The following is a 23,496-nucleotide window of genomic DNA, read 5'->3' as shown; positions in this document are numbered from 1 at the left end:
TTATTAAATGAACCAATTAGAATTTAATACGTAGACTACACGTCGTAAGTTAACGGGGGTTTTCATTTCAGTAAACAATTTACTGAAAAAACCCTAATTCGCAAATCTCGTCAAATCAATCTCTTTAATGGTGGGGGTAATCGTTCAATTTCTTCAATAAAGCTTAAATAACTAGAACCTTATTCATTCTTTGCCTTTAATTTTGTTTCGTCCTGCAGTCGTTAGGCATTAGTGTTGGAAGGTATTGATATCAATCAGAGTGGTCTTTGAAGACAAATAACAGAAGAGATTTTATTAAGAGGTATTAACATTCCTACTGTTTGTTATCTCTTTTTCATGCGTTTGTAAATAAGATTTTTGTTATTTTGGGAAAACGTTTACTCTATTACTGTACCCTATTAAAGGGAGGAAATGTTTTGGCTTTTTCATCTGTTAAAGGATAGGGAATCTTGACCTTTATTTCTTATCTTTTTCAGAGTTTGTTCACATGGGTGGCTCTATTATTGTTGTTTTTCACCACGGGTAGGGTTATTGAAAGACAATATGTTGGGGAATTGGAAAGGGCTTTCTTTACAATAGATAAAGACTATTTCTCTTTCACCACAACAACAACGATCTAGTATAATCTCACAAGTGGGGTCTGGGAGGGTAATATGTACGCAGACCTTACTCCTACTCCGAAGGGTAGAGAGGCTGTTTCCAGGAGACCCTCGGCTCAAGAAAGCAACAAGAGATGATATATTAGTACCATAAAAACGCATAATAAAATAACAGCAATATAAGAGATATGAAATACAGAATACGAAATAGATGACTGGTATAGTAAAAACTAGCACGTAAATCCCATCCCTGCATCAATAGACCACCAATGACACTATTTCTCTTTGACCGAGATGAAATATTACACTAAGGATATTGGTATGATAAATTTCAAGGCTTTTATGTCAAAGACCCTATCCATTTTCAGTTTGTTGCATTGAAAACTGACAGCCAACTATAAAATATTGTTAAAGACTTGCGTACTGGGTCCATTATTGACCTGCATGTGAAACAAGTCATGATGGAAGAAGGGTCCCTGTTGGCAGTGTTGTAGGTCCACTGGTTAGTGACATGGATCAAGAAACAATCAATATAGAAAGTGAGATTAATTCTAGGGCAACACAGATTGAGGGTGCTATAAATGTGACCTTAAATGAGGCAGTTGGGATTAAGAGGGTGGTAGAATAGCCTCTTAATGATGAAGCTAGTAGTGATAATGAAGACTTTGAAGAAGATAATGTAAAGAATATTCCTGATGAGGATGACAATGAAATTGATGAAGAATTGAGAGCTTTTATAGAGACTGCTAGAAAAGAAAAGATTCGTGAAATAAAGATCAAAAAATATAAAAAAGCCAATGTCATTCAAGAAGTGGAGCTTGGGAAGCTGGTGTAGATAAGAGATTTGAGGATCTAAGGATTAGCAAGAAAGACAGATTTGTTGGAAAGTTGGGTATTGATAAAGACTTCATTGACTCGTCTGATGATGCTAGAGAAGATCGTAATAAGATTTAGATGTTCTTGCACAACCATGTGTTGATTTACCTTCCAGAAGAAGAAGCAAAAAGCTGAGGTATGATGATTATGCCAAGTATGCTTTATTTGAATTAGATGATATTTGAAAATGTACAAAGCTTTAGACAAGTTGTATCTGACTATGTTATTCAGGAGAAGGTTCAATTAACTCTAAGACGGTCACGATCCTAAACCCAATCCGGTTATGATGGCGCCTCTCGTGAAGACAAGCCCTCGTGAAGACAAGCCCAGTCGACTCACTTCCAATTCACTTTAAGCAATTAAAATAATAACTATTAAGTCTTTAATCAGAAATAAAATCCCAAAATAAGTATTTAACAGTATAATTTGCGGAAATAAAAGCCAACACAGCCCGACATCGGGGTGTCACCAGTCATGAGCATCTAAAATAATACTACCAGCCTGAAAGTCTACTCCACTATTAAATAACTGAATCAAAAAAGAAATAAGATAGAGGGAGGTTGCACTGGGCTGCGAATCGCCAGGCAGCTACCTAGTAAACCTCCGAAGATCTGCTGGAACTGTCAACCCTCAGTAGCAGGACCTGTAGCGCCCGAATCTGTGCACAAAGGTGCAGAGAGTAAATTGAGTACTTCCAACCCAATGAGTAATAAGAATAAATGAAGACTGAACGATATAAAATCATGTTAAACACAACATTTAGCTATCAGAGGCATAACAAAATCAGTAATACAATTTAACAATGAAATCTCATAAAAACACCTTTTTAAGCGGTCAACAATAGATAGAAAAAATAACTAGGAATGGTAAACACATAAGAATTGCCCCTCGGGCACAATAACATCAAACAGCCCCTCGGGCAATATCACAGAACAATACTAGCCCCTCGGGCTATATCTCATGTCACAATGGGTACCCGCGCTCACTGGGGGTGTGCAGACTCCTGGAGGGGCCCCTTACGACCCAAGCGCAATAGCAAGCCATCTTGTGGCATCATAAATAGGCTCTCGCCCTCATATCAATACCAAGCCACCTCGTGCCGTACAATCTCAAGCCCTCAGCCTCATTATCATAATTAGTGTATTACTGTTGCGGCGTGCAGCCCGACCCAAAAGTATCTTCACAATACAGGCCCTCGGCTTTACTCAGTCAGAATCTCATAAGCCCTTCGGGCAATAGTAAAAATATGCAGCTCAGCTCAAAATATCTTTAAAACATGATTTAAGGTTTCTAAAACAGATTAACATAGCTGGGTTTTGAAAACATTGAAAGATCTGGCATGACTGAGCACAAGTATAAAATCAAACAGTGAGGAAAATATAATTAACGATCCCCTAAGGGTTCTAACAGTTGGCACGAAGCCCAAATATAACATTTAGCCCAAAGTATAATAATATCAAACAATTAGCTACCAAATATACAGAAAAATAATCATTCGGGATGGACTAAGTCACAATTCCCAACGGTGCACGACCCCACGCTCGTCATCTAGCGTGTGCGTCACTTCAACACAGCCGAATGTTGTATAACCCGAGGTTTCATACCCTCAGAACAGCATTTAAAATCATTACTCACCTCGAACTAGCCCGAAAAGCTACTCTGCAACACGCTTGACTCTCGAACCAACTTTCGAGTGCTCCAAATCTACCAAGTTCAGATTTTTATCATCAAATTATGCTAAGCGAATGAATTCCAATTGAAATAAATCGATTTTAAGCACAAAATCCGAAATCAGTCAAAACCCGACCCCCGAGCCCGAGTCCCGGAATTGGACAAACTTTATACCAAAATGTTCTTCATCATCTCACGAGTCCGTACATATAAAGAACTCGAAAATCGGAGTTCGTTTGATCCCTCAAATCATCCCTAGAAGGTCTCATAATCTTAAGCCCTAACTCCACCTTTTTCTACTGATTTTTATGAATTAAACACTGATATTTTGTTCCTTAATCACAAATAATCGAGTTTTAGGGTCTAAAATACTTACCTCAATGAAGAACAATGATTTTCACTCTTCAAAATCGCCTCCAAGCTCTTTTCCCGTTCAAAAATGGTGCAAAAGGGTTTAATGGTCGCAGAAGGTTTATTTAAATACTGCTCACGCGTTTTACTGTTCACTCGAGTACTATTCACCCGAGTACGGTTCACTCGAGTTACTGTTCACCTAAGTTACTATTCATGCTGCTGTGAAAAATGCAGTAGCTTTTCTTCTAGTCTAAATTGATTCATTAACCTTTCGAGATCCACTCGAGGCCCTCGAAAATCTCAAGAAATATACCAACACGTCCCATAACATCAATCGAATTTAGTCGAGCCTTCGAAATACCAAAAACAATATCAAAACACCAAAATCACATCAAATTCAAGCCTATGAACTTTGAAATTCCTAAATTCCACCAACGACGCCAAAACTATCCAAAACAACTCCGATTGACCTGAAATTTTGCAGACATATCCAAAATGACATTATGAACCTGTTCCAACTGTTGGAATTCCATTCCAACCCCGATAGCCTATTTTCCACTGCCGACCGAAAATCGCCAAAAACTAACTTTCGCCAATTCAAGCCTAATTCTACACCGGACATCACAAAAATATTCCGGACATATTCCTAAGTCCCAAATCACCTAACGAAGCTATCCAAGCCATAAAATCCGCATTCTGGGGTCGTTTACCTATAAGTCAACTCTCAGTTGACTTTTTTAACTCTAAAGCTACCTTTAGAGACTAAATGTCTCAAACCTTACCAAAATCATTCCGGATTCGATCCGACCAACCCGATACCTCATAACACGGATAAACAAAGCATAAAGAAGTAGAAATAGGGAAAAACAGGATGGGAACTTATGAGACGACTGACCGGGACGTCACATCCTCCCCAACTTAAACAAACGTTCGTCCTCGAACGAGTCAAGAAACATACCTGAAGCCTCAAACAGGTAAGGATATCTGCTCCGCATTTCCCGCTCGGTCACCCAGGTTGCCTCCTCCATAGGCCGACCTCTCCACTGCACTTTCACTGAAGCTATATTCTTTGACCTCAACTTTCGAACCTGATGCTCCAAAATAGCTGCTGGCTCCACATCACAAGTCAAGTCACCATCCAGCTGAAACATGCTGAAATTTAGAACATGAGGCGGATCCACAATATACTTCCATAGCATAGAAACATGAAATACCGGATGCACACTCGACAAGCTGGGTGGCAAATTAAGCTCATAAGCCACCTCCCCAATCCTCCTAAGCACCTCGAAAGGCCCAATGAACCGATGACTCAATTTTCCATTCTTCCCAAATCTCATAACACCCTTCATGGGTGAAACCTTCAACATAACCTTCTCACCAACCGTGTAGGACACATCCCGAACCTTCCTATTAGGATAACTATTTTGTCTCGGCTGTGCTATACGAAGCCTCTCCTGAATCACCTTTACCTTGTCTAAAGCATCCTGCACCAAGTCTGTCCCCAATAACCTAGCCTCGCCAGGATCGAACCAACCAACTGAAGATCTACACCGTTTCCCATACAAAGCCTCATATGGAGCCATCTGAATACTCGACTGATAGCTGTTGTTGTAAGAAAACTCTGCAAGCGGTAGAAACTGATCACATGACCCTCCAAAATCAATGACACAAACACACAACATGTCCTCCAATATCTAAATAGTGCACTCGGACTGCCCGTCCGTATGAGGGTGAAAAGTTGTGCTCAACTCAACCTGAGTGCCCAACTCTCGCTGCACAGACCTCCAAAACTACAAAGTGAACTGGGCCCCTATCTGAAATGATAGAAACCAGGACACCATGCAACCGAACAATCTCCCGAATATAGATCTATGCCAACCGCTCTGAAGAATAGGTAGTACACACAAGAATGAAGTGCGCGGACTTGGTCAGCCGATCCACAATCACCCAAATAACATCGAACTTCCTCAAAGTATGTGGAAGTCCAACTATAAAGTCCGTAGTGATCCTCTCCCACTTTCACTCTGGAATATCCATCCGCTGAAGCAAGTCACCCGGTCTTTGATGCTCGTATTTCACCTGCTGACAATTGAGACACCGAGCTAAAAATTCCACAATGTCTTTCTTCATTTTTCTCCACCAATAGAGCTGCCTCAAATCCTGATACATCTTCTCGGCACCCGGATGAATGGAATACCGCGAGATATGGGCCTCCTCCAAAATCAACTCCCGAAGCCCATCTACATTTGGCACACAAATCCGGCCCTGCATCCTCAACACCCCATCATCGCCAATGGTCACATCTCTGACATCATCGTGCTGAACTCTGTCCTTAAGGACAAGAAAATGAGGATCATCATACTGGCGCTCCCTAATCCGATCATATAAGGAAGACCGAAAAACCATACAAGCCAATACCCGACTGGGCTCCGCAATATCTAACCTCACGAACCGAGGGATGATCCTCGGAAGATTATACTAGGTATTGTAGGTACAACCAAATTTTGATTGCTTCGGAAGATTAGGAGAAGACCACCTTCACTTGTCTGTATGGTACCTTTGCCTTTTCTAGGATGCCATTTGGGTTGTGTAATGCATCGGCTACATTCCAGCGGTGTATGATGGACATATTTACCGACATGGTGGAGGACATTTTGGAAGTGTTTATGGATGACTTTAGTGTAGTGGGTGACTCGTTTGATGAATGTTTGAAAAATCTTGATAGAGTGTTGGCCCGTTGTGGAGAAACCGACCTTGTGCTTAATTGGGAGAAATGCTACTTCATGGTTGAGGAGGGCATAGTCCTTGGCCATAAAATTTCAAAGCACAGTATAGAGGTGGACAAAGCTAAAATTGAAGTAATTTCAAGGCTCCCTCCCCCTACTTCAGTCAAGGTAGTTAGAAGTTTTCTTGGGCATGCGGGGTTCTACCGAATATTTATCAAGGACTTTTCGAAGGTAGTGAATCCCTTATGCAAGTTATTCGAAAAAGATACCAAGTTCGTGTTCAATGAAGGATGTATGCAAGCCTTCGAACTTCTCAAGCACAAGTTGACCACCACTCCTATTATTACCGCATCCAATTGGAGCTTGCCTTTCGAGCTTATGTGTGATACTAGTGATATTGCAGTTGGGGCGATCTTGGGTCAAAGAGTGAATAAAATGTTTCATCTGGTGTATTATGTGTGAGCATATGATTTTTGCTCTCACGACAATTACTCCAAAAGAAATCAAAAATAAAACAAATTGTCTTTGTGTATAATCTTTAGAATCTGCGTGGCATTTCAGATAGTTATTTGTAGTTTTGTCTGTGATTGTTTATTTTTAATTAAAAATACAAAAAAATATGTTGCATGAATTTAGGATTTTATTCTGCTATTAGGAATTAATTAAATCATATTTGGAATGAAAAGCACAAAAAATATTATTTTTTGGTAATTTTATCATTTTTATTGTGTAATGGTGTGAATTTTTTTAATTAATATTTGATATTGTGTGTTAATTATTGCTAAGAATCAATTAATGTCTGTGTAATATAATTGTTGTTTTATAATTTATTTTTAGGATTTTGGTAAATTCGGAATTAAACTAGAAATTAAAAAGGAAAAGAACAAAAAATAGAAAAGAAAATTGGACTGGGACATTTCATTTTTGGGGCCAAAATCAGGCCCAAACGAGACCTATACCCGGTCCAAACCTTCAGCTCTCAAAGATGCATCAGACGACGTCGTTTCGAGACCAGCGAATCTCGACCGTTCATCCATCCTCATCTAACGGTCCAGATCGTCCAACCCTCACCCACATCCATTTATCCAACCCTGACCCGTTACTAAACCAGACCGCCCCACCATTGGTTTTAAATCAGAGCTGTTGGATCCCATCATCCAACGGCCCAGATTAAGAGGTCAATTCTTAATGTGTCAAAGACCCCCAAACCCCTTTTACCCATTTCATTCCCAAACACCACCCCCCTTCGTCTCTGAAAGAGACGAACCAAACGACCTCGGAACCCTAGCGCAGCCTTTCCACCCCCTCACCATAAACCCGTCGGCAACAACGCCGGTGACCACCAAAATAACACCCCTAAGCCATCTCCCCATCCACAACACGAATCCATGACCCTTGTACCTCGAATCATACCCCACTGTCTCGAATCTTCGTTTGAAGATTCGATCGGAACCCTGAAACCACCCCAATCCACCCCTAATTAACACCACACCACCACTAGGTTTCCCTCATCCCTAAACCATCAACAGATTCCCTCGAATCCTGTTGGATCTCCTCGAATCTTCGATCAAAATCTCCCCTCCAAGCCCTAGCTGTCCCCTTGACCCTAGACTAACACCCAATAATCCCCTTTACCTCCTCGTCCTTAATCCCTAACCAAATTGGCTCAAACATGAGTAAAACCCGTCGAATGACGGATCTAGGGTTTCAATGTTTCAAGACGTGTCAAAGATTCAGGGTCGATTGGTTTCTATTCAGTATTGTAGGCCTATTTCTCACAAAATAGACGTATGATACTGACTAGGACTCAAGTTCGAAAGGGCATACTGTTGAAATCCGAGAAAAGAACAGTAAGTTCTCCTTAATTTCTTTTGTTTCCTTCTATAGTTTTGTTTGTCTGTTTTAAATTGTATCTTTGTCTTGATTTGTTTCTTGTCATTTGTTCAGTACTTCTCTTCTTCTCATCAGACCGTTTATTGGGTCCAATTTCTCTAATTGTTGGTTATATGCTGTAAACTGTTTAGTCAATTTATTGTTTAGTTCGTTATGTGTGAGTTTAGTTTAACCTGATAGTAGTTTTAATCCTGGCCTTGATTTCATAGTCCATTTCAGTAGGTTTCTTTTGTTTGTTTTGTTTAAATAATGTATGTTGGATTTTCTAGCATTGGTTCAGGTTGTCCCGTATATGTGATGTGTGGCTCTTTGTTCTTTGATATTCATCAATCTTCGTTAAGTTCAGTATATCGCAGGATTTCCTTCACTCTATTTAGCCTAATTTGGACTTATGAATTAATCATTCCCATAATGTGCCACTGTTGATTTGAAGTTTGACCTGGATAGCTCAATAGGTTTGTGTTCTAATTCATGATAATGCTGTTATTGGGTCTTCTGTTAAGTATCAATGAATTTTGATTTCAGCTTTAGCTTCAGTTTCAGTGTTCTGCTAAGCTCCTTTGTTTGTTGATGTGATTTTGGTTTAAAGTTCAGTCCAAAATTTAGGAAGTTGAATTGGTTATAACTGCAGTTTTAATGTAGATTTCAGAGTTTAGTTTAGATTGATATTGAATTGATAGCCCTGTTTTATGCACTTTAGATAGAATTACTGGCCCTGTTTATTCATTTTAGATTTTGGACATCAGAAAGCATGTGAATTGTATTTCTTTAATGAATTAAAGTTAACTTGACAGCATGTGTTGTCAGGACATATTCATGCTGCCCATACTTATTTAGTTTAATAAAGGAAAATCATTTTAATAATGAAAAAAGGGCTGTCAGGGGAATCTGATGGAGAATACTTTTCTTTTGAGCTTTGAGTGGAAAAACAAAAGGGATCACATGGGAGAAAATCAGTTTCTAATAGACCAAGTGCTAAAAGGGAGGCCTATTGTGATATATAAAGGGAGGGAGTTTTGAGAGGGAAAAGAGAGTTTTTTTAGAACCTAAGGGAGTCTATTTTTGAACTAGAGAGAAAACAAAACAAAAGAGGCAAAAAGAAAAACCTCTTCAGATTCTTAGAACCTAAGACAATAGAGTTTTCTTTCTTTGAGTGTTGGAAAATCATAAATTATTGTTCCACTGTGTTTCGGATTCACCTGTTTCTGCCTGTGATTAACATTGTTATTTCCGGGTCTCAACTGAGTTTCCCGAGTCTATTTTTGGTTGGAGATTGGTACTGTTTCATTGGGTTATTTCTGGTTTGTTCACTGGGTTTCATTCTGCTGGTTGCTTTTGTTATTTATTGTGTTACTGCTGCCATATTACTGTTGCTGATCTTCTTCTTGTTGTTGTTGTTGTGTTTCAACATCCAGGTACACACTCGAATTAAGCTTTGATGTAGCTCTGACTTGAAAGATGAAAAAATGGAAATATTCATACTTTGCCCCTGTTGCTCATGTAGTTTACCCTGCACTCATGTTTCAAAAAATAGATATTAGTTGATGTATAATTACTTAATACAACTTAGTTTTGGTTGGTATTGGTTGGGACAACTACTGTATAATTTGATTTGTTTGAACTGTTAACGGACTATTTAGTTGCTGGAATTTTGTTTAGTTAATAATCTTAATAACATCATTAGTTTAACTGAAAGTCAGCACCAGAATAACTGATTCCAGATCTACATATTACAATTAATCATCAAACAGTCAAGTAGTGGACTAACTTCAAATCATTTGTATTTAGTTTTGGATTGATTTGGGCTGGCGTAAGTGGGAATTTGTGTTAATACTGTTGCTTAGTATAGTTTAGTATGATTCAAGTTCATTCATCATTAGATACTTTATTCACAGACAGTGAGTCCTAACTTAATCCGTGCTTAAGGGAATCTATCAATGACTCACGTAGTTTAGTTTTAATAGCATTGATGTTTGAGTTTTAATTTGGAGTGCCGGGTTTATACAACTATATACGTTTGGATTCAAAAGCACTAGATACATCTCCTGTCTGAAATAATACGCGCTGCATGTGCATGTTGAAAGTCCATCTCGTCCCCACCCCTTTATAAATGAAATTAATCTTTGCATTCACCATATATGTGCACTGTTAAATGAATTAAATGGTCTAAGTATCCAGTGATTGAGGACTAGCCTACAATTTGAATCAAAAGGCTTGTTTGGGCATAAAACCTTGGCAGGTTTCGAAATTGAAACCATTGTCATGTTTCTGGGTTCACTATGGGCTCAAACCGTCCAGCCCCCTTATGAACACAATATGGGTTGTCTTGAACGAGTTGCTAAAGGATACATTTTGATTTATTTGTTTATTGGGTTTGGCTGATCTGGAATGGATTTATAAGGATTTGTTTCTTTCAAATAGGTTAAATAATTAGGTTTTCTTCTTTTATTATTAAAGACAAATAAAAAAAAATCATAGTCACTTTAAGATTGATCTTTAAATAAAAATGATGAGACGAGCCTCGCCAAATAAAAAATGCAAATTACGGGGCTCTCAATAATCGGTCATAATAAAAATACTTATAACACGGGATGAGTCGTCTAGCGAACTTCACGGCTTTCCCCAAAGATAATAACGCGTTAGACTCTTTAGGCGCGATTTTAATTAAATTACATTCTTAAATTCGGGTGCGCATTTATGTGACCCAAATCCAAATCTCAACGGAGTCGGAATGTATTAACAACCACGGGTGCATTGATTGCGACATGGTTCGAGATGCATTTTCACGACGTTGCAATCCTATTAAAAAAATAATAATAATAAAAGCGGTCTAAAATTAATAAAAGCACAAGTTATAACATGTATTAAAATTAGATATTTAGCCATTATAACAATTTAAGCGACCGTGCTAGAACCACGGGATCCGTGGGTGCCTAACACTTTTCCTCGAGTCAACAGAATTCCTTACTTAGAATTTCTGGTTCGCAGACTTCATTTGGAAAGTCGAAAATTTCCTCGATTTGGGATTCAAGATAAACCGGTGACTTGGGATACCAAAAGCCAAACATTTCCTAAGTGGCGACTCTGAAATAAATAAATAATCCCATTTTCGAATAATGTCACTTAAATTGGAAAAACTCCCTCACGCATTTATCCTTCGGGGTAGGCGCGCAAAAAGGAGGTGTGACATTATGCGAGCAAGACAATAAATGATGCTCAAGTGAATTACACGGTGACTGAAAAAGAGTTGTTGGCTATTGTGTTCGCAATGGAAAATTTTTGGCAGTATCTCATGGGTACCAAGGTCATAGTTCACACCGATCATGCCACACTCCGGTACTTGATGACGAAGAAGGATTCCAAAGCTAGGCTGATGCAATGGGTCTTGTTACTTCAAGAGTTTGATTTGGAGATTGTGGACCGAAAGGGTTGTGAAAATCAAGTGGCGGACCACTTGTCCTGCTTGGAGGAAGAGGTAAGGCCTCGTGATGGCCTAGAGATCAATGATTAATTTCCCGATGAGCAACTACTTTCTGTGTCGGTGAATAGCATGTCATGGTTTGCGAACGTTGCTAATTTCCTTGTGAATGGCATAATCCTGTGTGAGCTCTCTTCTAACCAAAGGAAGAAGCTTAAACGTGATAGTTTGGACTTCTATTTGGATGAGCCGTACTTGTTTAAGATCTGCACTGACGGTGTGATCCAGATGTATGTCCCGAAAGAGGAGCAATTGAGTATCTTAGAGGCTTGTCATTCCTCTCCTTATGATGGTCATGATGGTGGGGCGAGGACCGCTTCGAAGATTCTTAGTTGTGGGTTTTACTGGCCAACTTTGTACAAGGATGCAAGTGAACTTGTGAAGAGATGCGCCGAATGTCAAAGAGCGGGTGGAATTTCAAAAAAGGATGAGATGCCTCTCAACACCATTCTCGAAGTTGATATTTTTGATGTGTGGGGCATTGATTTTATGGGTTCGTTTGTTAGTTCGTGTAGGAACACATATATTTTAGTGGCAGTTGACTATGTTTCAAAGTGGGTTGAAGCTGCGGCTTTACCCAATAATGAGGCCCGGAGTGTTGTTGTTTTCTCAAGAAGAGCATTTTTACTAGGTTTGGCACTCCTCGAGCAATCATAAGTGATGGGGGGTCTCATTTTTGTAATCGAGCTTTTGACACTTTACTTACAAATTATGGTGTCAATCATAAAGTTTCTACTCCATATCACCCTCAGGCGAGTGGCCAAGTTGAAGTCTCAAACAGGAAAATCAAGAGTATATTGTCAAAGACGGTCAATGCAAATAGGACCGATTGGTCAAAGAAATTGGATGATGCTCTATGGGCTTATAGGACTGCTTACAAGACTCCGATTGGTATGTCTCCGTACCAGTTGGTATTTGGGAAAGCTTGCCATTTACTGGTTGAGTCAGAGCACAAGGCCATGTGGGCTTTGAGGAAGCTGAATCTTGAATGGGATGTGGCAGCAAATCTTCATGTGGAGCAGCTTAATGAACTTGATGAATTCCGATTCCATGCCTACTCCAGTTCATCGTAATATAAGGACAAGATGAAGTACCTTCATGATAAGTATGCTCGTGGCAAAGAATTCAAAGTGGGTGATTTGGTTCTCTTGTTCAACTCTTGGTTACATCTGTTTTCGGGAAAGCTTAAGTCGAAATGGACTAGACCTTGTGAAATGGTGCTTGTGACTCCGTTTGGTGAACTTGACTTGAAAAATAAAAATGGAGAGGTCTTTAGAGTTAATGGGCATAGAGTCAAGCACTACCTTGGCAAGATTGATGACATCCACGTGGTGGCACTGATCCATCTAAAGTGATTTGATGGTAACATGCTGTTACATCTCGCATTTTCGTACGTTAAAATTTTGTTTTTAGTTAACCGACGTAGACTCGGGGATGAGATCATCTTGACGTTAACGTACTTACGTTATTATAACAAGCGATAAATAAGTGTTATGAAGGATAAAGGGGTATACAGATTAAAGAAAACAAGTTTTGTTGAAAGCGGTCAATTTGGAATAAAATACGGGTCGAGCGATAATACCCGATAATTATGAACTAGTACCATGCAAGGTACCATATGACCACGGTAGTATAATATATAATGTATATATGAAGTATTTTAAAAATAAATAAAATTTTAAGTAATTTGTGGTAATTTTTAAATTATGCGGGTAATTGATTAATTACCGGGTAACAGAACATTACCCGCTTAACTAATAAGTGGATAAAAACTATAATAAATTATACCACTCCCACGTGGCATCCAACCACTTCCAAACAATGACTCATGATCATGTTGGAGTAGGTGGCTAGCTACTCAAGCTTTAAAATGAAATATTTCAGCATTTCATTAAAACTACTCTAGAAGATCAAAGTTAAGTTCCTCTTTGGACAAGGAAACAGAACCAAAGGAAATGATCAACAAATCCTAAAGCAAGAGAATTTTCATTCTTGGTTCAAATAATGTAACGCCAAGAAGAGTTGCTCACGCGTTCAAATACATCAACGAGCAGAAGCGTAATCCCGTCCATGTTTTGTAGTTCTAAAAGAATACGGTGTAATCTTTGCCAAGAATATTATACAGAGTTTTCCCTACTCCAAGTATGTTAAGGCCTTCTCTTCTTTCTTTTGGCATGGTCTAGATTATACGAAAGAAACGAGCAAATACACGGTTTCTATAAATTATTCTATTCATAGAAATAGTAGGGGTGTCTATATTCTTGATTCCCCATAAGAATTATTATTTTCTTCTGTTCATGAATCTCAGAATAATACGCAGTTGGAAAAATTATCTGGAAGGAATATTGAGATTATTACGTATTTTTCATGTATTTCGTACATGTGCATTGACCCATGACCAGATGGCGTTATATACGCGTATATATATATATATATATATATATATATATATATATATATATATATATATATATAAATATATGTATATGGGATATGGGAAAAGGTTACGGCGTTATATACGCACCACCACCTGATCAGCTAGTATATGATGATGATATTGCCCACAGTGGCTAAAATATGATTCAAACGTGTGTTATATACGCGTATATATATATATATATATATATATATATATATATATATATATATATATATATATATATATATATATATATATATTCAAATGGAGTTATATACGCGTATATATGTATGTATATATATGTATATGGGATATGGAAAAGGTTACGACATTATATACACACCACCACCTGATCAGCTGGTATTTGTTGATGATATTGCCCACAGTGGACGAGATGATATGATGGGATGCCCCCAGTGGCTTGATGATATTATGTACACCATACCTATGCATGGCATGACATTTACACGCACCTGCATGACATTATAAATGTTTCAATATTTACAAAGTTATTCAAATTTAAAAATGTGTTTCAGTATTCCATGTTTCATCTATGTCTTTTACGTACTAATTTCTATGCCTTACATACTCAGTACATTTTTCGTACTGACGCCCTATTTCACGAGGCCTGCGTTTCATGCCCGCAGGTGCGGGTAGGCAAGCTAACGGTCCCCATTCTTAGGATCCCTGATCAGCGAGAGTTAGCGTGCTCCATTTGATCCGGAGCTGCTTTTGATATTGGTACGATATGTTTGTACATATATATGTATATGAGTATGACGTGGCTCAGTCCCGTCTTTGTATAGTTATGGTTCTATTAGATGTCTGTAGACAGTATGTCTAGTTGGGTTGTATGTTCTTGTCGGTTTTCAGTTTTTGATGTATAGTTGTCTATAGCAGCCTTGCCGGCTCGCCCACTGTATTCTGCCTATATACGTACATATGCCTTGATGGCAGGCTTCTTTCACGTATGTTAATTTTGTAATGCAACAGATGTTATTCTAATTCATATTTTAGACGCATGCTTAAGGGTGTTTGACAGGTAAGACTTAGGCGCCCGTTGCGGCCCATCGGTTTGGGTTGTGAAAAAAGTGGTATCAGAGCAGTTCTGTCCTAGGGTTGTCTACAGACCGTGTCTAGTAGAGTCTTGTTTATGGGTGTGTCGTGCACCACACTTATAAACAGGAGGCTACAAGACATATAGGATGTTATCCTCTCTTTTTATCTCAAGATCGTGCAATACAAGAATTCTTGTTCCTAATGATACGTTATATATTCAGCAATGCCTCCAAAGAGTACGACTGCCCAGAAGGGAAAGTCCGTGGCTGGTGAGACTACTAGTCGAGCACCACGAGTTACCAGGGCTCGGGGAGAATCTCATGGTGAGGTTCCATCTTAGACTTCACATACCCCGCCTTTTCCAGAAGAGTTCCGAAGGGCACCAGCTCCAGCACCCGCCCCTATACATTCAACACCTCAGTAGGATATGCCAGGTCAGGAGATGAGACATGTTGTTCAGTTATTGACCCGATTAGTAGCCGTACATGCTCGGTGTCAGGAAGCAGGTATTGGTCACGCAGATAGGTCCGTGAGCGCGAGGGTTCGTGACTTTATTAATTTAGACCCTCCAGTATTCACTAGAGTAGACCCGAATAAGGACTCTCAGGTATTTATTGATAGAGTATAGAGGAAGTTATGGGTAATGAAGGCCACTGAGACTGAGTCAGTTAAGCTAGCTTCCTATAGACTCCGAGATGTTGCAGTTAATTGGTACGAGTCTTGGGAATTGTCCGGAGGTGCGAATGCCCCTCCAGCGGTATGACAGGAGTTTACAAAAGCTTTTCTTTGTCATTACCTGCCTCTAGAGCTTAGGCGAGCCAGAGTTGATAGGTTCTTGACCCTTCGGCATGGAAACATGAGTGTTCGGGAGTACTGTATTCAGTTTGATTCGTTGTCTAGGTATGCTCCCACTATTGTATCTAAGATGGAGGATCGGATTCACCGGTTCGTGATGGGATTAGAGCCTTACTTGCTTAACGATTGTATGTCGGTTTCACTTCATCCAGATATGGATATTTCTCGTATCCAGGAGTACGCTTAGGGTGTAGAGGAGCGTAAACAGAAATAGAGGGCCGATCATGAGCATGATAGGGCCTAGAATAAAAGAGCGAGGTCTTCGGGTCCTTCTGGTGAGTTTTGAGATGGTCAGAGGCAGAAGTATTTGAGATATCCATCCCAGCCCTCGGCTAGCGCGCCCCCTCAGTTTAGAGGAAAGAGATTTGATCGTTCTACATATTCAAGGCATGGTCAGAATTTTAGGGCCTTAGGTTCTCAGTATAGGGGTGAGTCAAATCAGATGAGGCCACCCTTGCCACGATGTACTCAATGTGGTAAGCAGCATACCGGGCAGTGCCGTGTGGGATTAGATATTTGTTATACTTGTGGTTATCCGGGCCACATTATGAGGGATTGTCCGATGAGAGGTGATGCAAGCATAGCTCAGCCAGCGGAATTTATAGTTGGATCGTCATCATCAGTACGCCTCCTAGGCAAAGTCCCCAAGCACCAATGAGTCGTGGTAGAGGCAGAGGCAGAGCATCTAGCTCAAGAAGCCCTCAGAACCGCATTTATGCATTGGCAGGACGACAAGACCAAGAGTCATCGCCTGATGTTGTTACAGGTATATTATCAGTCTCCTTATACGATGTATATGCACTAATTGATCCAGGTTCGACCTTATCATACGTTACTCCGTTGATTGCTAGTAAGTTTGAAATAAAACCTGAATTGGTTAAACCTTTTGAGGTGTCTACACCTGTTAGGAACTCGGTGATAGCTAAACATGTATATAGAGGTTGTATAATAATAATTCATGGTCGACCTACCGTAGCAGACTTAATCGAGTTAGATATGGTAGAACTTGATGTTATAATGGGTATGGATTGGTTGGCTTCTTGTCATGCCAATGTTGATTGTAGATCGATGATAGTCCGATTTCAATTTCTGGAGGAGCCTATTTTAGAGTGGAAAGATAACACGGCATCGCCGAGAGGTAGATTTATTTCCTATCTCAAGGCAAGGAAGATTATCAGAAAGGGCTGTATTTATCACTTAGTTCGGGTTCAGGATATGGAAGTAGAGTCACCAACTATTTTGTCCATCCCTGTGGTAAATGAGTTTCCAGATACCTTCCCTGATGAACTTCTGGGTCTCCCGCCAGAGCGAGAAATTGAGTTTTCTATTGACCTACTACCAGATACTCACCCAATATCTATTCCTCCTTTTAGAATGGCCCCCGCAGAGCTGAAAGAGTTGAAAGAACAACTAAAGGACTTTCTTGAAAAAGGTTTTATCAGACCTAGTACGTCATCGTGGGGAGCACCTGTGTTGTTTGTAAGGAAGAAAGATGGTTCCTTAAGAATGTGTATTGATTATAGGCAACTGAATAAGGTGACGATCAAGAATAAGTACCCGCTCCCGTGGATTGACGACTTATTTGATCAGTTGCAAGGTTCCAAGTGGTTTTCAAAGATAGACTTGAGGTCCGTGTACCATCAAGTAAGGGTTAAGGATGAAGATATTTCGAAGACAGCATTCAGGACTAGATACGGGCATTTTGAGTTTCTGGTTATGTCGTTCGGTCTGACCAATGCCCCAGCAGTATTCATGGATTTGATGAACTGTGTGTTCAGGCCTTTCTTAGATCTGTTTGTAATTGTATTTATTGACGATATATTGGTATATTCTAGTTCAAGGGATGAGCATGTTGGTCATCTGCGTACGGTGCTCAGAGTTCTACAAGAAAGGAAGTTGTATGCGAAATTTTCTAAGTGTGAATTCTGGTTAAACTCTGTAACTTTCCTTGGGCATATCATTTCGGGTGAAGGCATCCTGGTGGATACACAAAAGATTGAGGCAGTAAAGACTTGGCCTAGGCCCACAACACCAACAGGGGTTCGTAGTTTTCTTAGGTTGACAGGATATTACGGGAGATTTGTGGAAGGATTTTCTTCCCTTTTAGCACCTTTAACAAAGTTGACTCAGAAGGGAGCAAAGTTTCAATGGACTGATGCTTGTGAACGGAGTTTCCAGGCATTAAAGGACAGGTTAACTTCAACACCGGTTCTAATGCTTCCAGAAGGGACCGATGATTATGTTATCTATTGCGATGCTTCAGGTGTTGGATTGGGTTGTGTGCTGATGCAGCATGGTAAGGTTGTGGCTTATGCTTCTAGACAACTAAGAAAGCACGAAAGAACTACCTGACCCACGATTTAGAGTTAGCTGCGGTGAATCATGCACTAAAGATGTGGAGGCACTACTTGTATGGCATTCATGTTGATATCTATACGGATCATAAGAGCCTTCAGTACATCTTCAAGAAAAGGGAATTGAATCTTCGTCAAAGGAGATGGTTGGAGCTACTTAAAGACTATGACGTTAATATTTTATACCATCCAGGGAAGGCAAACTTAGTTGCCAATGCTCTCAGCCGTAAATCTATGGGTAGCTTGTCGTATTTGCAGCCAGAAAAGAGGGGAATAGCCCATGAGGTTCATCAACTAGCTAGTCTTGGAGTTCAGTTACTGGACTCATGTGACATTGGAATTACTCTTCAGGATACGACAACATCATCTTTAGTATCTGAAGTAAAGGAACACTAGTACGAGGATCCTGTGCTAATTAATTATAGAGATACCACTCTTTAAAAGGAGAAGACACCATTTGTAATTACCGAAGATGGGGTCCTCAGATATCAAGGGCGATTATGTGTGCCTAATGTTGCAGGGTTGCGTCGGCAGGTTATGGGAGAAACTCACTAATCCCGGTTTGTGATGGGATTAGAGCCTTACTTGTTTAACGATTGTATGTCGGTTTCACTTTATCCAGACATGGATATTTCTCATATCCAGGCGTACGCTCAGGGTGTAGAGGAGCGTAAATAGCAACAGAGGGCCGATCATGAGCATGATAGGGTCTAGAATAAAAGAGCGAGGTCTTCGGGTCCTTCTGGTGAGTTTCGAGATGGTTAGAGGCAGCAGTATTTGAGATATCCATCCCATCCCTCGGCTAGCGCGCCCCCTCTATTTGTAGGAAAGAGATTTGATCGTTCTACATATTCAAGGCCTGATCAGAATTTTAGGGCCTCAGGTTCTCAGTATAGGGGTGAGTCAAATCAGATGAGGCCACCCTTGCCACGATGTACTCAATGTGGTAAGCAACATACCGGGTAGTGCCGTATGGGATTAGATGTTTGTTATACTTGTGGTTATCCGGTCCACATTATGAGGGATTGTCCGATGAGAGGTGATGCAAGCATAGCTCAGCCAGCGGGATCTGTAGTTGGATCATCATCATAAGTACGCCCCCTAGGCAAAGTCCCCAAGCACCAATGAGTCGTGGTAGAGGCAGACGCAGAGCATCTAGCTCGAGAAGCCCTCAAAACCGCATTTATGCATTGGTAGGACGACATGACTAAGAGTCATCGCCTGATGTTGTTACAGGTATATTATCAGTCTCCTCCTACGATGTATATGCACTAATTGATCCAGGTTCGACCTTATCATACGTTACTCCGTTTATTGCTAGTAAGTTTGAAACAAAACCTGAATTGGTTAAACCTTTTGAGGTGTCTACACCTGTTGGGAACTCGGTGATAGCTAAGCAGGTATATAGGGGTTGTATAATAATAGTTCATGGTCGACCTACCGTAGCAGACTTAATCGAGTTAGATATGGTAGAATTTGATGTTATAATGGGTATGGATTGGTTGGCTTTTTGTCATGCCAATGTTGACTGTAGATCGAAAATAGTCCGATTTCAATTTTCGGGGGAGCCTATTTTGGAGTGGAAAGATAACACGGCATCGCCGAGAGGTAGATTTATTTCCTATATCAAGGCATGGAAGATGATCAGAAAAGGTTGTATTTATCACTTAGTTCGGGTTCAGGATATGGAAGTAGAGTCACCAACCATTCAGTCCATCCCTGTGGTAAATGAGTTTCCAGATACCTTCCCTGATGAACTTCCGGGTCTCCCGCCAGAGCGAGAAATTGAGTTTTCTATTGACCTACTACCAGATACTCACCCAATATCTATTCTTCCTTATAGAATGGCCCCCACAAAGCTAAAAGAGTTGAAAGAACAACTAAAGGACTTGCTTGAAAAAGGTTTTATCAGACCTAGTATGTCACCGTGGGGAGCACCTGTGTTGTTTGTAAGGGAGAAAGATGGTTCCTTAAGAATGTGTATTGATTATAGGCAACTGAATAAGGTGACGATCAAGAATAAGTACCCACTCCCGAGGATTGACGACTTATTTGATCAGTTGCAAGGTGCAAGTGGTTTTCAAAGATAGGCTTGAGGTCCGGGTACCATCAAGTAAGGGTTAAGGATGAAGATATTCCGAAGACAGCATTCAGGACTAGATACGGGCATTTTGAGTTTCGGGTTATGTCGTTCGGTCTGACCAATGCCCCAGCAATATTCATGGATTTGATGAACTGTGTGTTCAGGCCTTTCTTAGATCTGTTTGTAATTGTATTTATTGACGATATATTGGTATATTCTCGTTCAAAGGATGAGCATGTTGGTCATCTGCGTACGGTGCGCAGAGTTCTACAAGAAAGGAAGTTGTATGCGAAATTTTCTAAGTGTGAATTCTGGTTAAACTCTGTAACTTTCCTTGGGCATATCATTTCGGGTGAAGGCATCCTGGTGGATACACAAAAGATTGAGACAGTAAAGACTTGGCCTAGGCCCACAACACCAACAGAGGTTCGTAGTTTTCTTGAGTTGACAGGATATTACAGGAGATTTGTGGAAGGATTTTCTTCCCTTTCATCACCTTTAACAAAGTTGACTCTGAAGGGAGCAAAGTTTCAATGGACTGATGCTTGTGAATGGAGTTTCCAGGCATTAAAGGACAGGTTAACTTCAACACCGGTTCTAATGCTTCCAGAAGGGACCGATGGTTATGTTATCTATTGCGATGCTTCAGGCGTTGGATTGGGTTGTGTGCTGATGCAGCATGGTAAGGTTGTGGTTTATGCTTCTAGACAACTAAGAAAGCACGAGAAGAACTACCCGACCCACGATTTAGAGTTAGCTGCGGTGATTCATGCACTAAAGATGTGGAGGCACTACTTGTATGGCATTCATGTTGATATCTATACGGATCATAAGAGCCTTCAGTACATCTTCAAGAAAAGGGAATTAAATCTTCGTCAAAGGATATGGTTGGAGCTACTTAAAGACTATGACGTTAATATTTTATACCATCCGGGGAAGGCAAACGTAGTTGCCGATGCTCTCAGCCGTAGATCTATGGGTAGCTTGTCGTATTTGCAGCCAGAAAAGAGGGGAATAGCCCATGAGGTTCATCAACTAGCTAGTCTTGGAGTTCAGTTACTGGACTCAGGTGACATTGGAATTACTCTTCAAGATACGACAACATCATCTTTAGTAACTGAAGTAAAGGAACACCAGTACGAGGATCCTGTGCTAATTCATTATAGAGATACCAATATTCAGAAGGAGAAGACACCGTTTGTAATTACCGAAGATGGGGTCCTCAGATATCAAGGGCGATTATGTGTGCCTAATGTTGCAGGGTTGCATCGGCAGGTTATGGGAGAAACTCACTATTCCCGTTATTGTGTCCATCCAGGAATGACAAAGATGTATCATGACATCAGGGAAATATATTGGTGGGACGGAATGAAAAAGGATATAGCAGAATTTGTTGCTCAGTACCCTAATTGTTAGCAGGTTAAGGTCGAGCATCAAAACCCCGGTGGATTATTGCAGGTTATGGAGATTTCGACTTGGAAATGGGAAATAATCAATATGGACTTCATCATAGGCTTACCTCGTACCCAGTGTAAGTTCGATTCAATATGGGTGGTCGTTGATAGTCTCACAAAGTCAACCCATTTTCTGCCCGTTAGAACTACGTATTCCTTAGAAGATTATGCGAGGCTTTATATTAAGGAGATAGTACGACTGCATGGTGTACCTGTATCTATTATCTCAGATAGAGGAGCTCAATTTATAGCTAACTTTTGGAGGTCCTTCCAAAAGGGATTGGGGACCAAGTAAGTCTTAGTACAACATTTCATCCCCAGACAGATGGACAAGCTGAGCGTACTATTCAAACACTGGAGGATATGTTGCGAGCTTGTGTAATAAACTTCAAAGGTAGCTGGGATGGTCATCTGCCGCTTATTGAGTTCACATATAATAATAGCTACCATTCTAGCATTCAGATGGCTCCATACGAAGCTCTTTACAGACGAAAGTATAGGTCGCCTATAGGGTGGTTCGGCGTTGGAGAATCTGGATTACACCGGCCAGACCTGGTTCAGCAATCCATAGAAAAAGTAAAGCTTATTCAACATCGACTATTGACAGCTCAGAGTCGTCAGAAGTCATATTCAGATGTGCGACGTCGAGATTTAGAGTTCGGGGCTGATGACTGGGTATTCTTGAGGGTGTCTCCTATGAAGTGTGTGATGAGATTTGGCAAAAAGGGTAAACTTAGCCCACGGTATATTGGGCCTTATAGGATTATTTGGAGAGTGGGCCGAGTAGCTTATGAGTTAGAATTGCCCTTGGAATTAGAGTCTGTCCATCCAGTTTTTCACGTATCTATGTTACGAAAGTGCATTGGCAATCCTACCCGAGTAGTGCCCACGAATGATGTACAGATTACAGAGGACTTGTCATACGAGGAAATTCCGGTTTCCATTATAGACCGACAAATCTGCAAGCTGCGGAATAAGGAGGTAGCCTCCGTGAAAGTGCTTTGGAGGAACAACAATGTAGAAGAAATAACTTGGGAGGCTGAGGAAGACATGAAGTCTAGATATCCCTACCTATTTGCTCTTCCAGAGAAGGGTCTAACTGAGACGTCATAACCTCAAGGTGCGTGTATAAATTTTTCTGTTAATAATTGTCATTGTCCTGTGTATCGTTGAATTATTAAGCTTCTACAAGGAGAATTGGTAGTAGTGCTATGACCAAGTCGACCCTGCCAAAGTTATGCAGATTACGGGGAGTTGAACATTCGAGGACGAATGTTTCTAAGGGGGGAAGGATGTTACATCTCGCATTTTCGTACGTTAAAATTTCGTTTTTAGTTAACCGACGTAGACTCGAGGATGAGATCATCTTGACGTTAACGTACTTACGTTATTATAACAAGCGATAAATAAGTGTTATGAAGGATAAAGGGGTATACGAATTAAAGAAAATAAGTTTTGTTGAAAGCGGTCAATTTGGAATAAAATACGGGTCGAGCGATAATACCCAATAATTATGAACTAGTATCATGCAAGGTACCATATGACCACGGTAGTATAATATATAATGTATATATGAAGTATTTTAAAAATAAATAAAATTTTAAGTAATTTGTGGTAATTTTAAATTATGCGGGTAATTAATTAATTATCGGGTAACAGAACATTACCCGGTTAA

General features: G+C 40.1%; 1 protein-coding gene across 1 annotated transcript; it reads left to right on the top strand.

Moving 5' to 3' along the window:
- The first annotated feature begins 17,145 nt into the window (after window positions 1–17,145).
- Window positions 17,146–21,783, top strand: LOC138876548 (uncharacterized). Its single transcript, XM_070155666.1, has 7 exons — window positions 17,146–17,224; window positions 17,903–18,226; window positions 18,478–18,569; window positions 18,729–18,818; window positions 19,967–20,186; window positions 20,726–20,989; window positions 21,437–21,783. Exons 1-7 carry the CDS (start codon window positions 17,146–17,148, stop codon window positions 21,781–21,783), a joined length of 1,416 nt encoding a protein of 471 aa, XP_070011767.1.
- The last annotated feature ends 1,713 nt before the right edge of the window (window positions 21,784–23,496 follow it).

The sequence above is a fragment of the Nicotiana sylvestris genome, chromosome 1 (assembly GCF_000393655.2).
Source record: "Nicotiana sylvestris chromosome 1, ASM39365v2, whole genome shotgun sequence".
NCBI classification, from domain to species: Eukaryota; Viridiplantae; Streptophyta; class Magnoliopsida; order Solanales; family Solanaceae; genus Nicotiana; species Nicotiana sylvestris.
This window is presented reverse-complemented; position numbering and strand designations above follow the sequence as displayed.

Excerpts from the sequence above, each read along its gene's own strand:
- LOC138876548 (XM_070155666.1), top strand. The coding sequence starts at position 17,146 with ATGGAAGTAGAGTCACCAACTATTTTGTCCATCCCTGTGGTAAATGAG. Across the intron at positions 18,227-18,477 it reads TTGTGTGCTGATGCAGCATG|GGAAGGCAAACTTAGTTGCC; the intron begins GTAAGGTTGTGG and ends TATACCATCCAG. Across the intron at positions 18,819-19,966 it reads TTGCAGGGTTGCGTCGGCAG|GATATGGAAGTAGAGTCACC; the intron begins GTTATGGGAGAA and ends GTTCGGGTTCAG.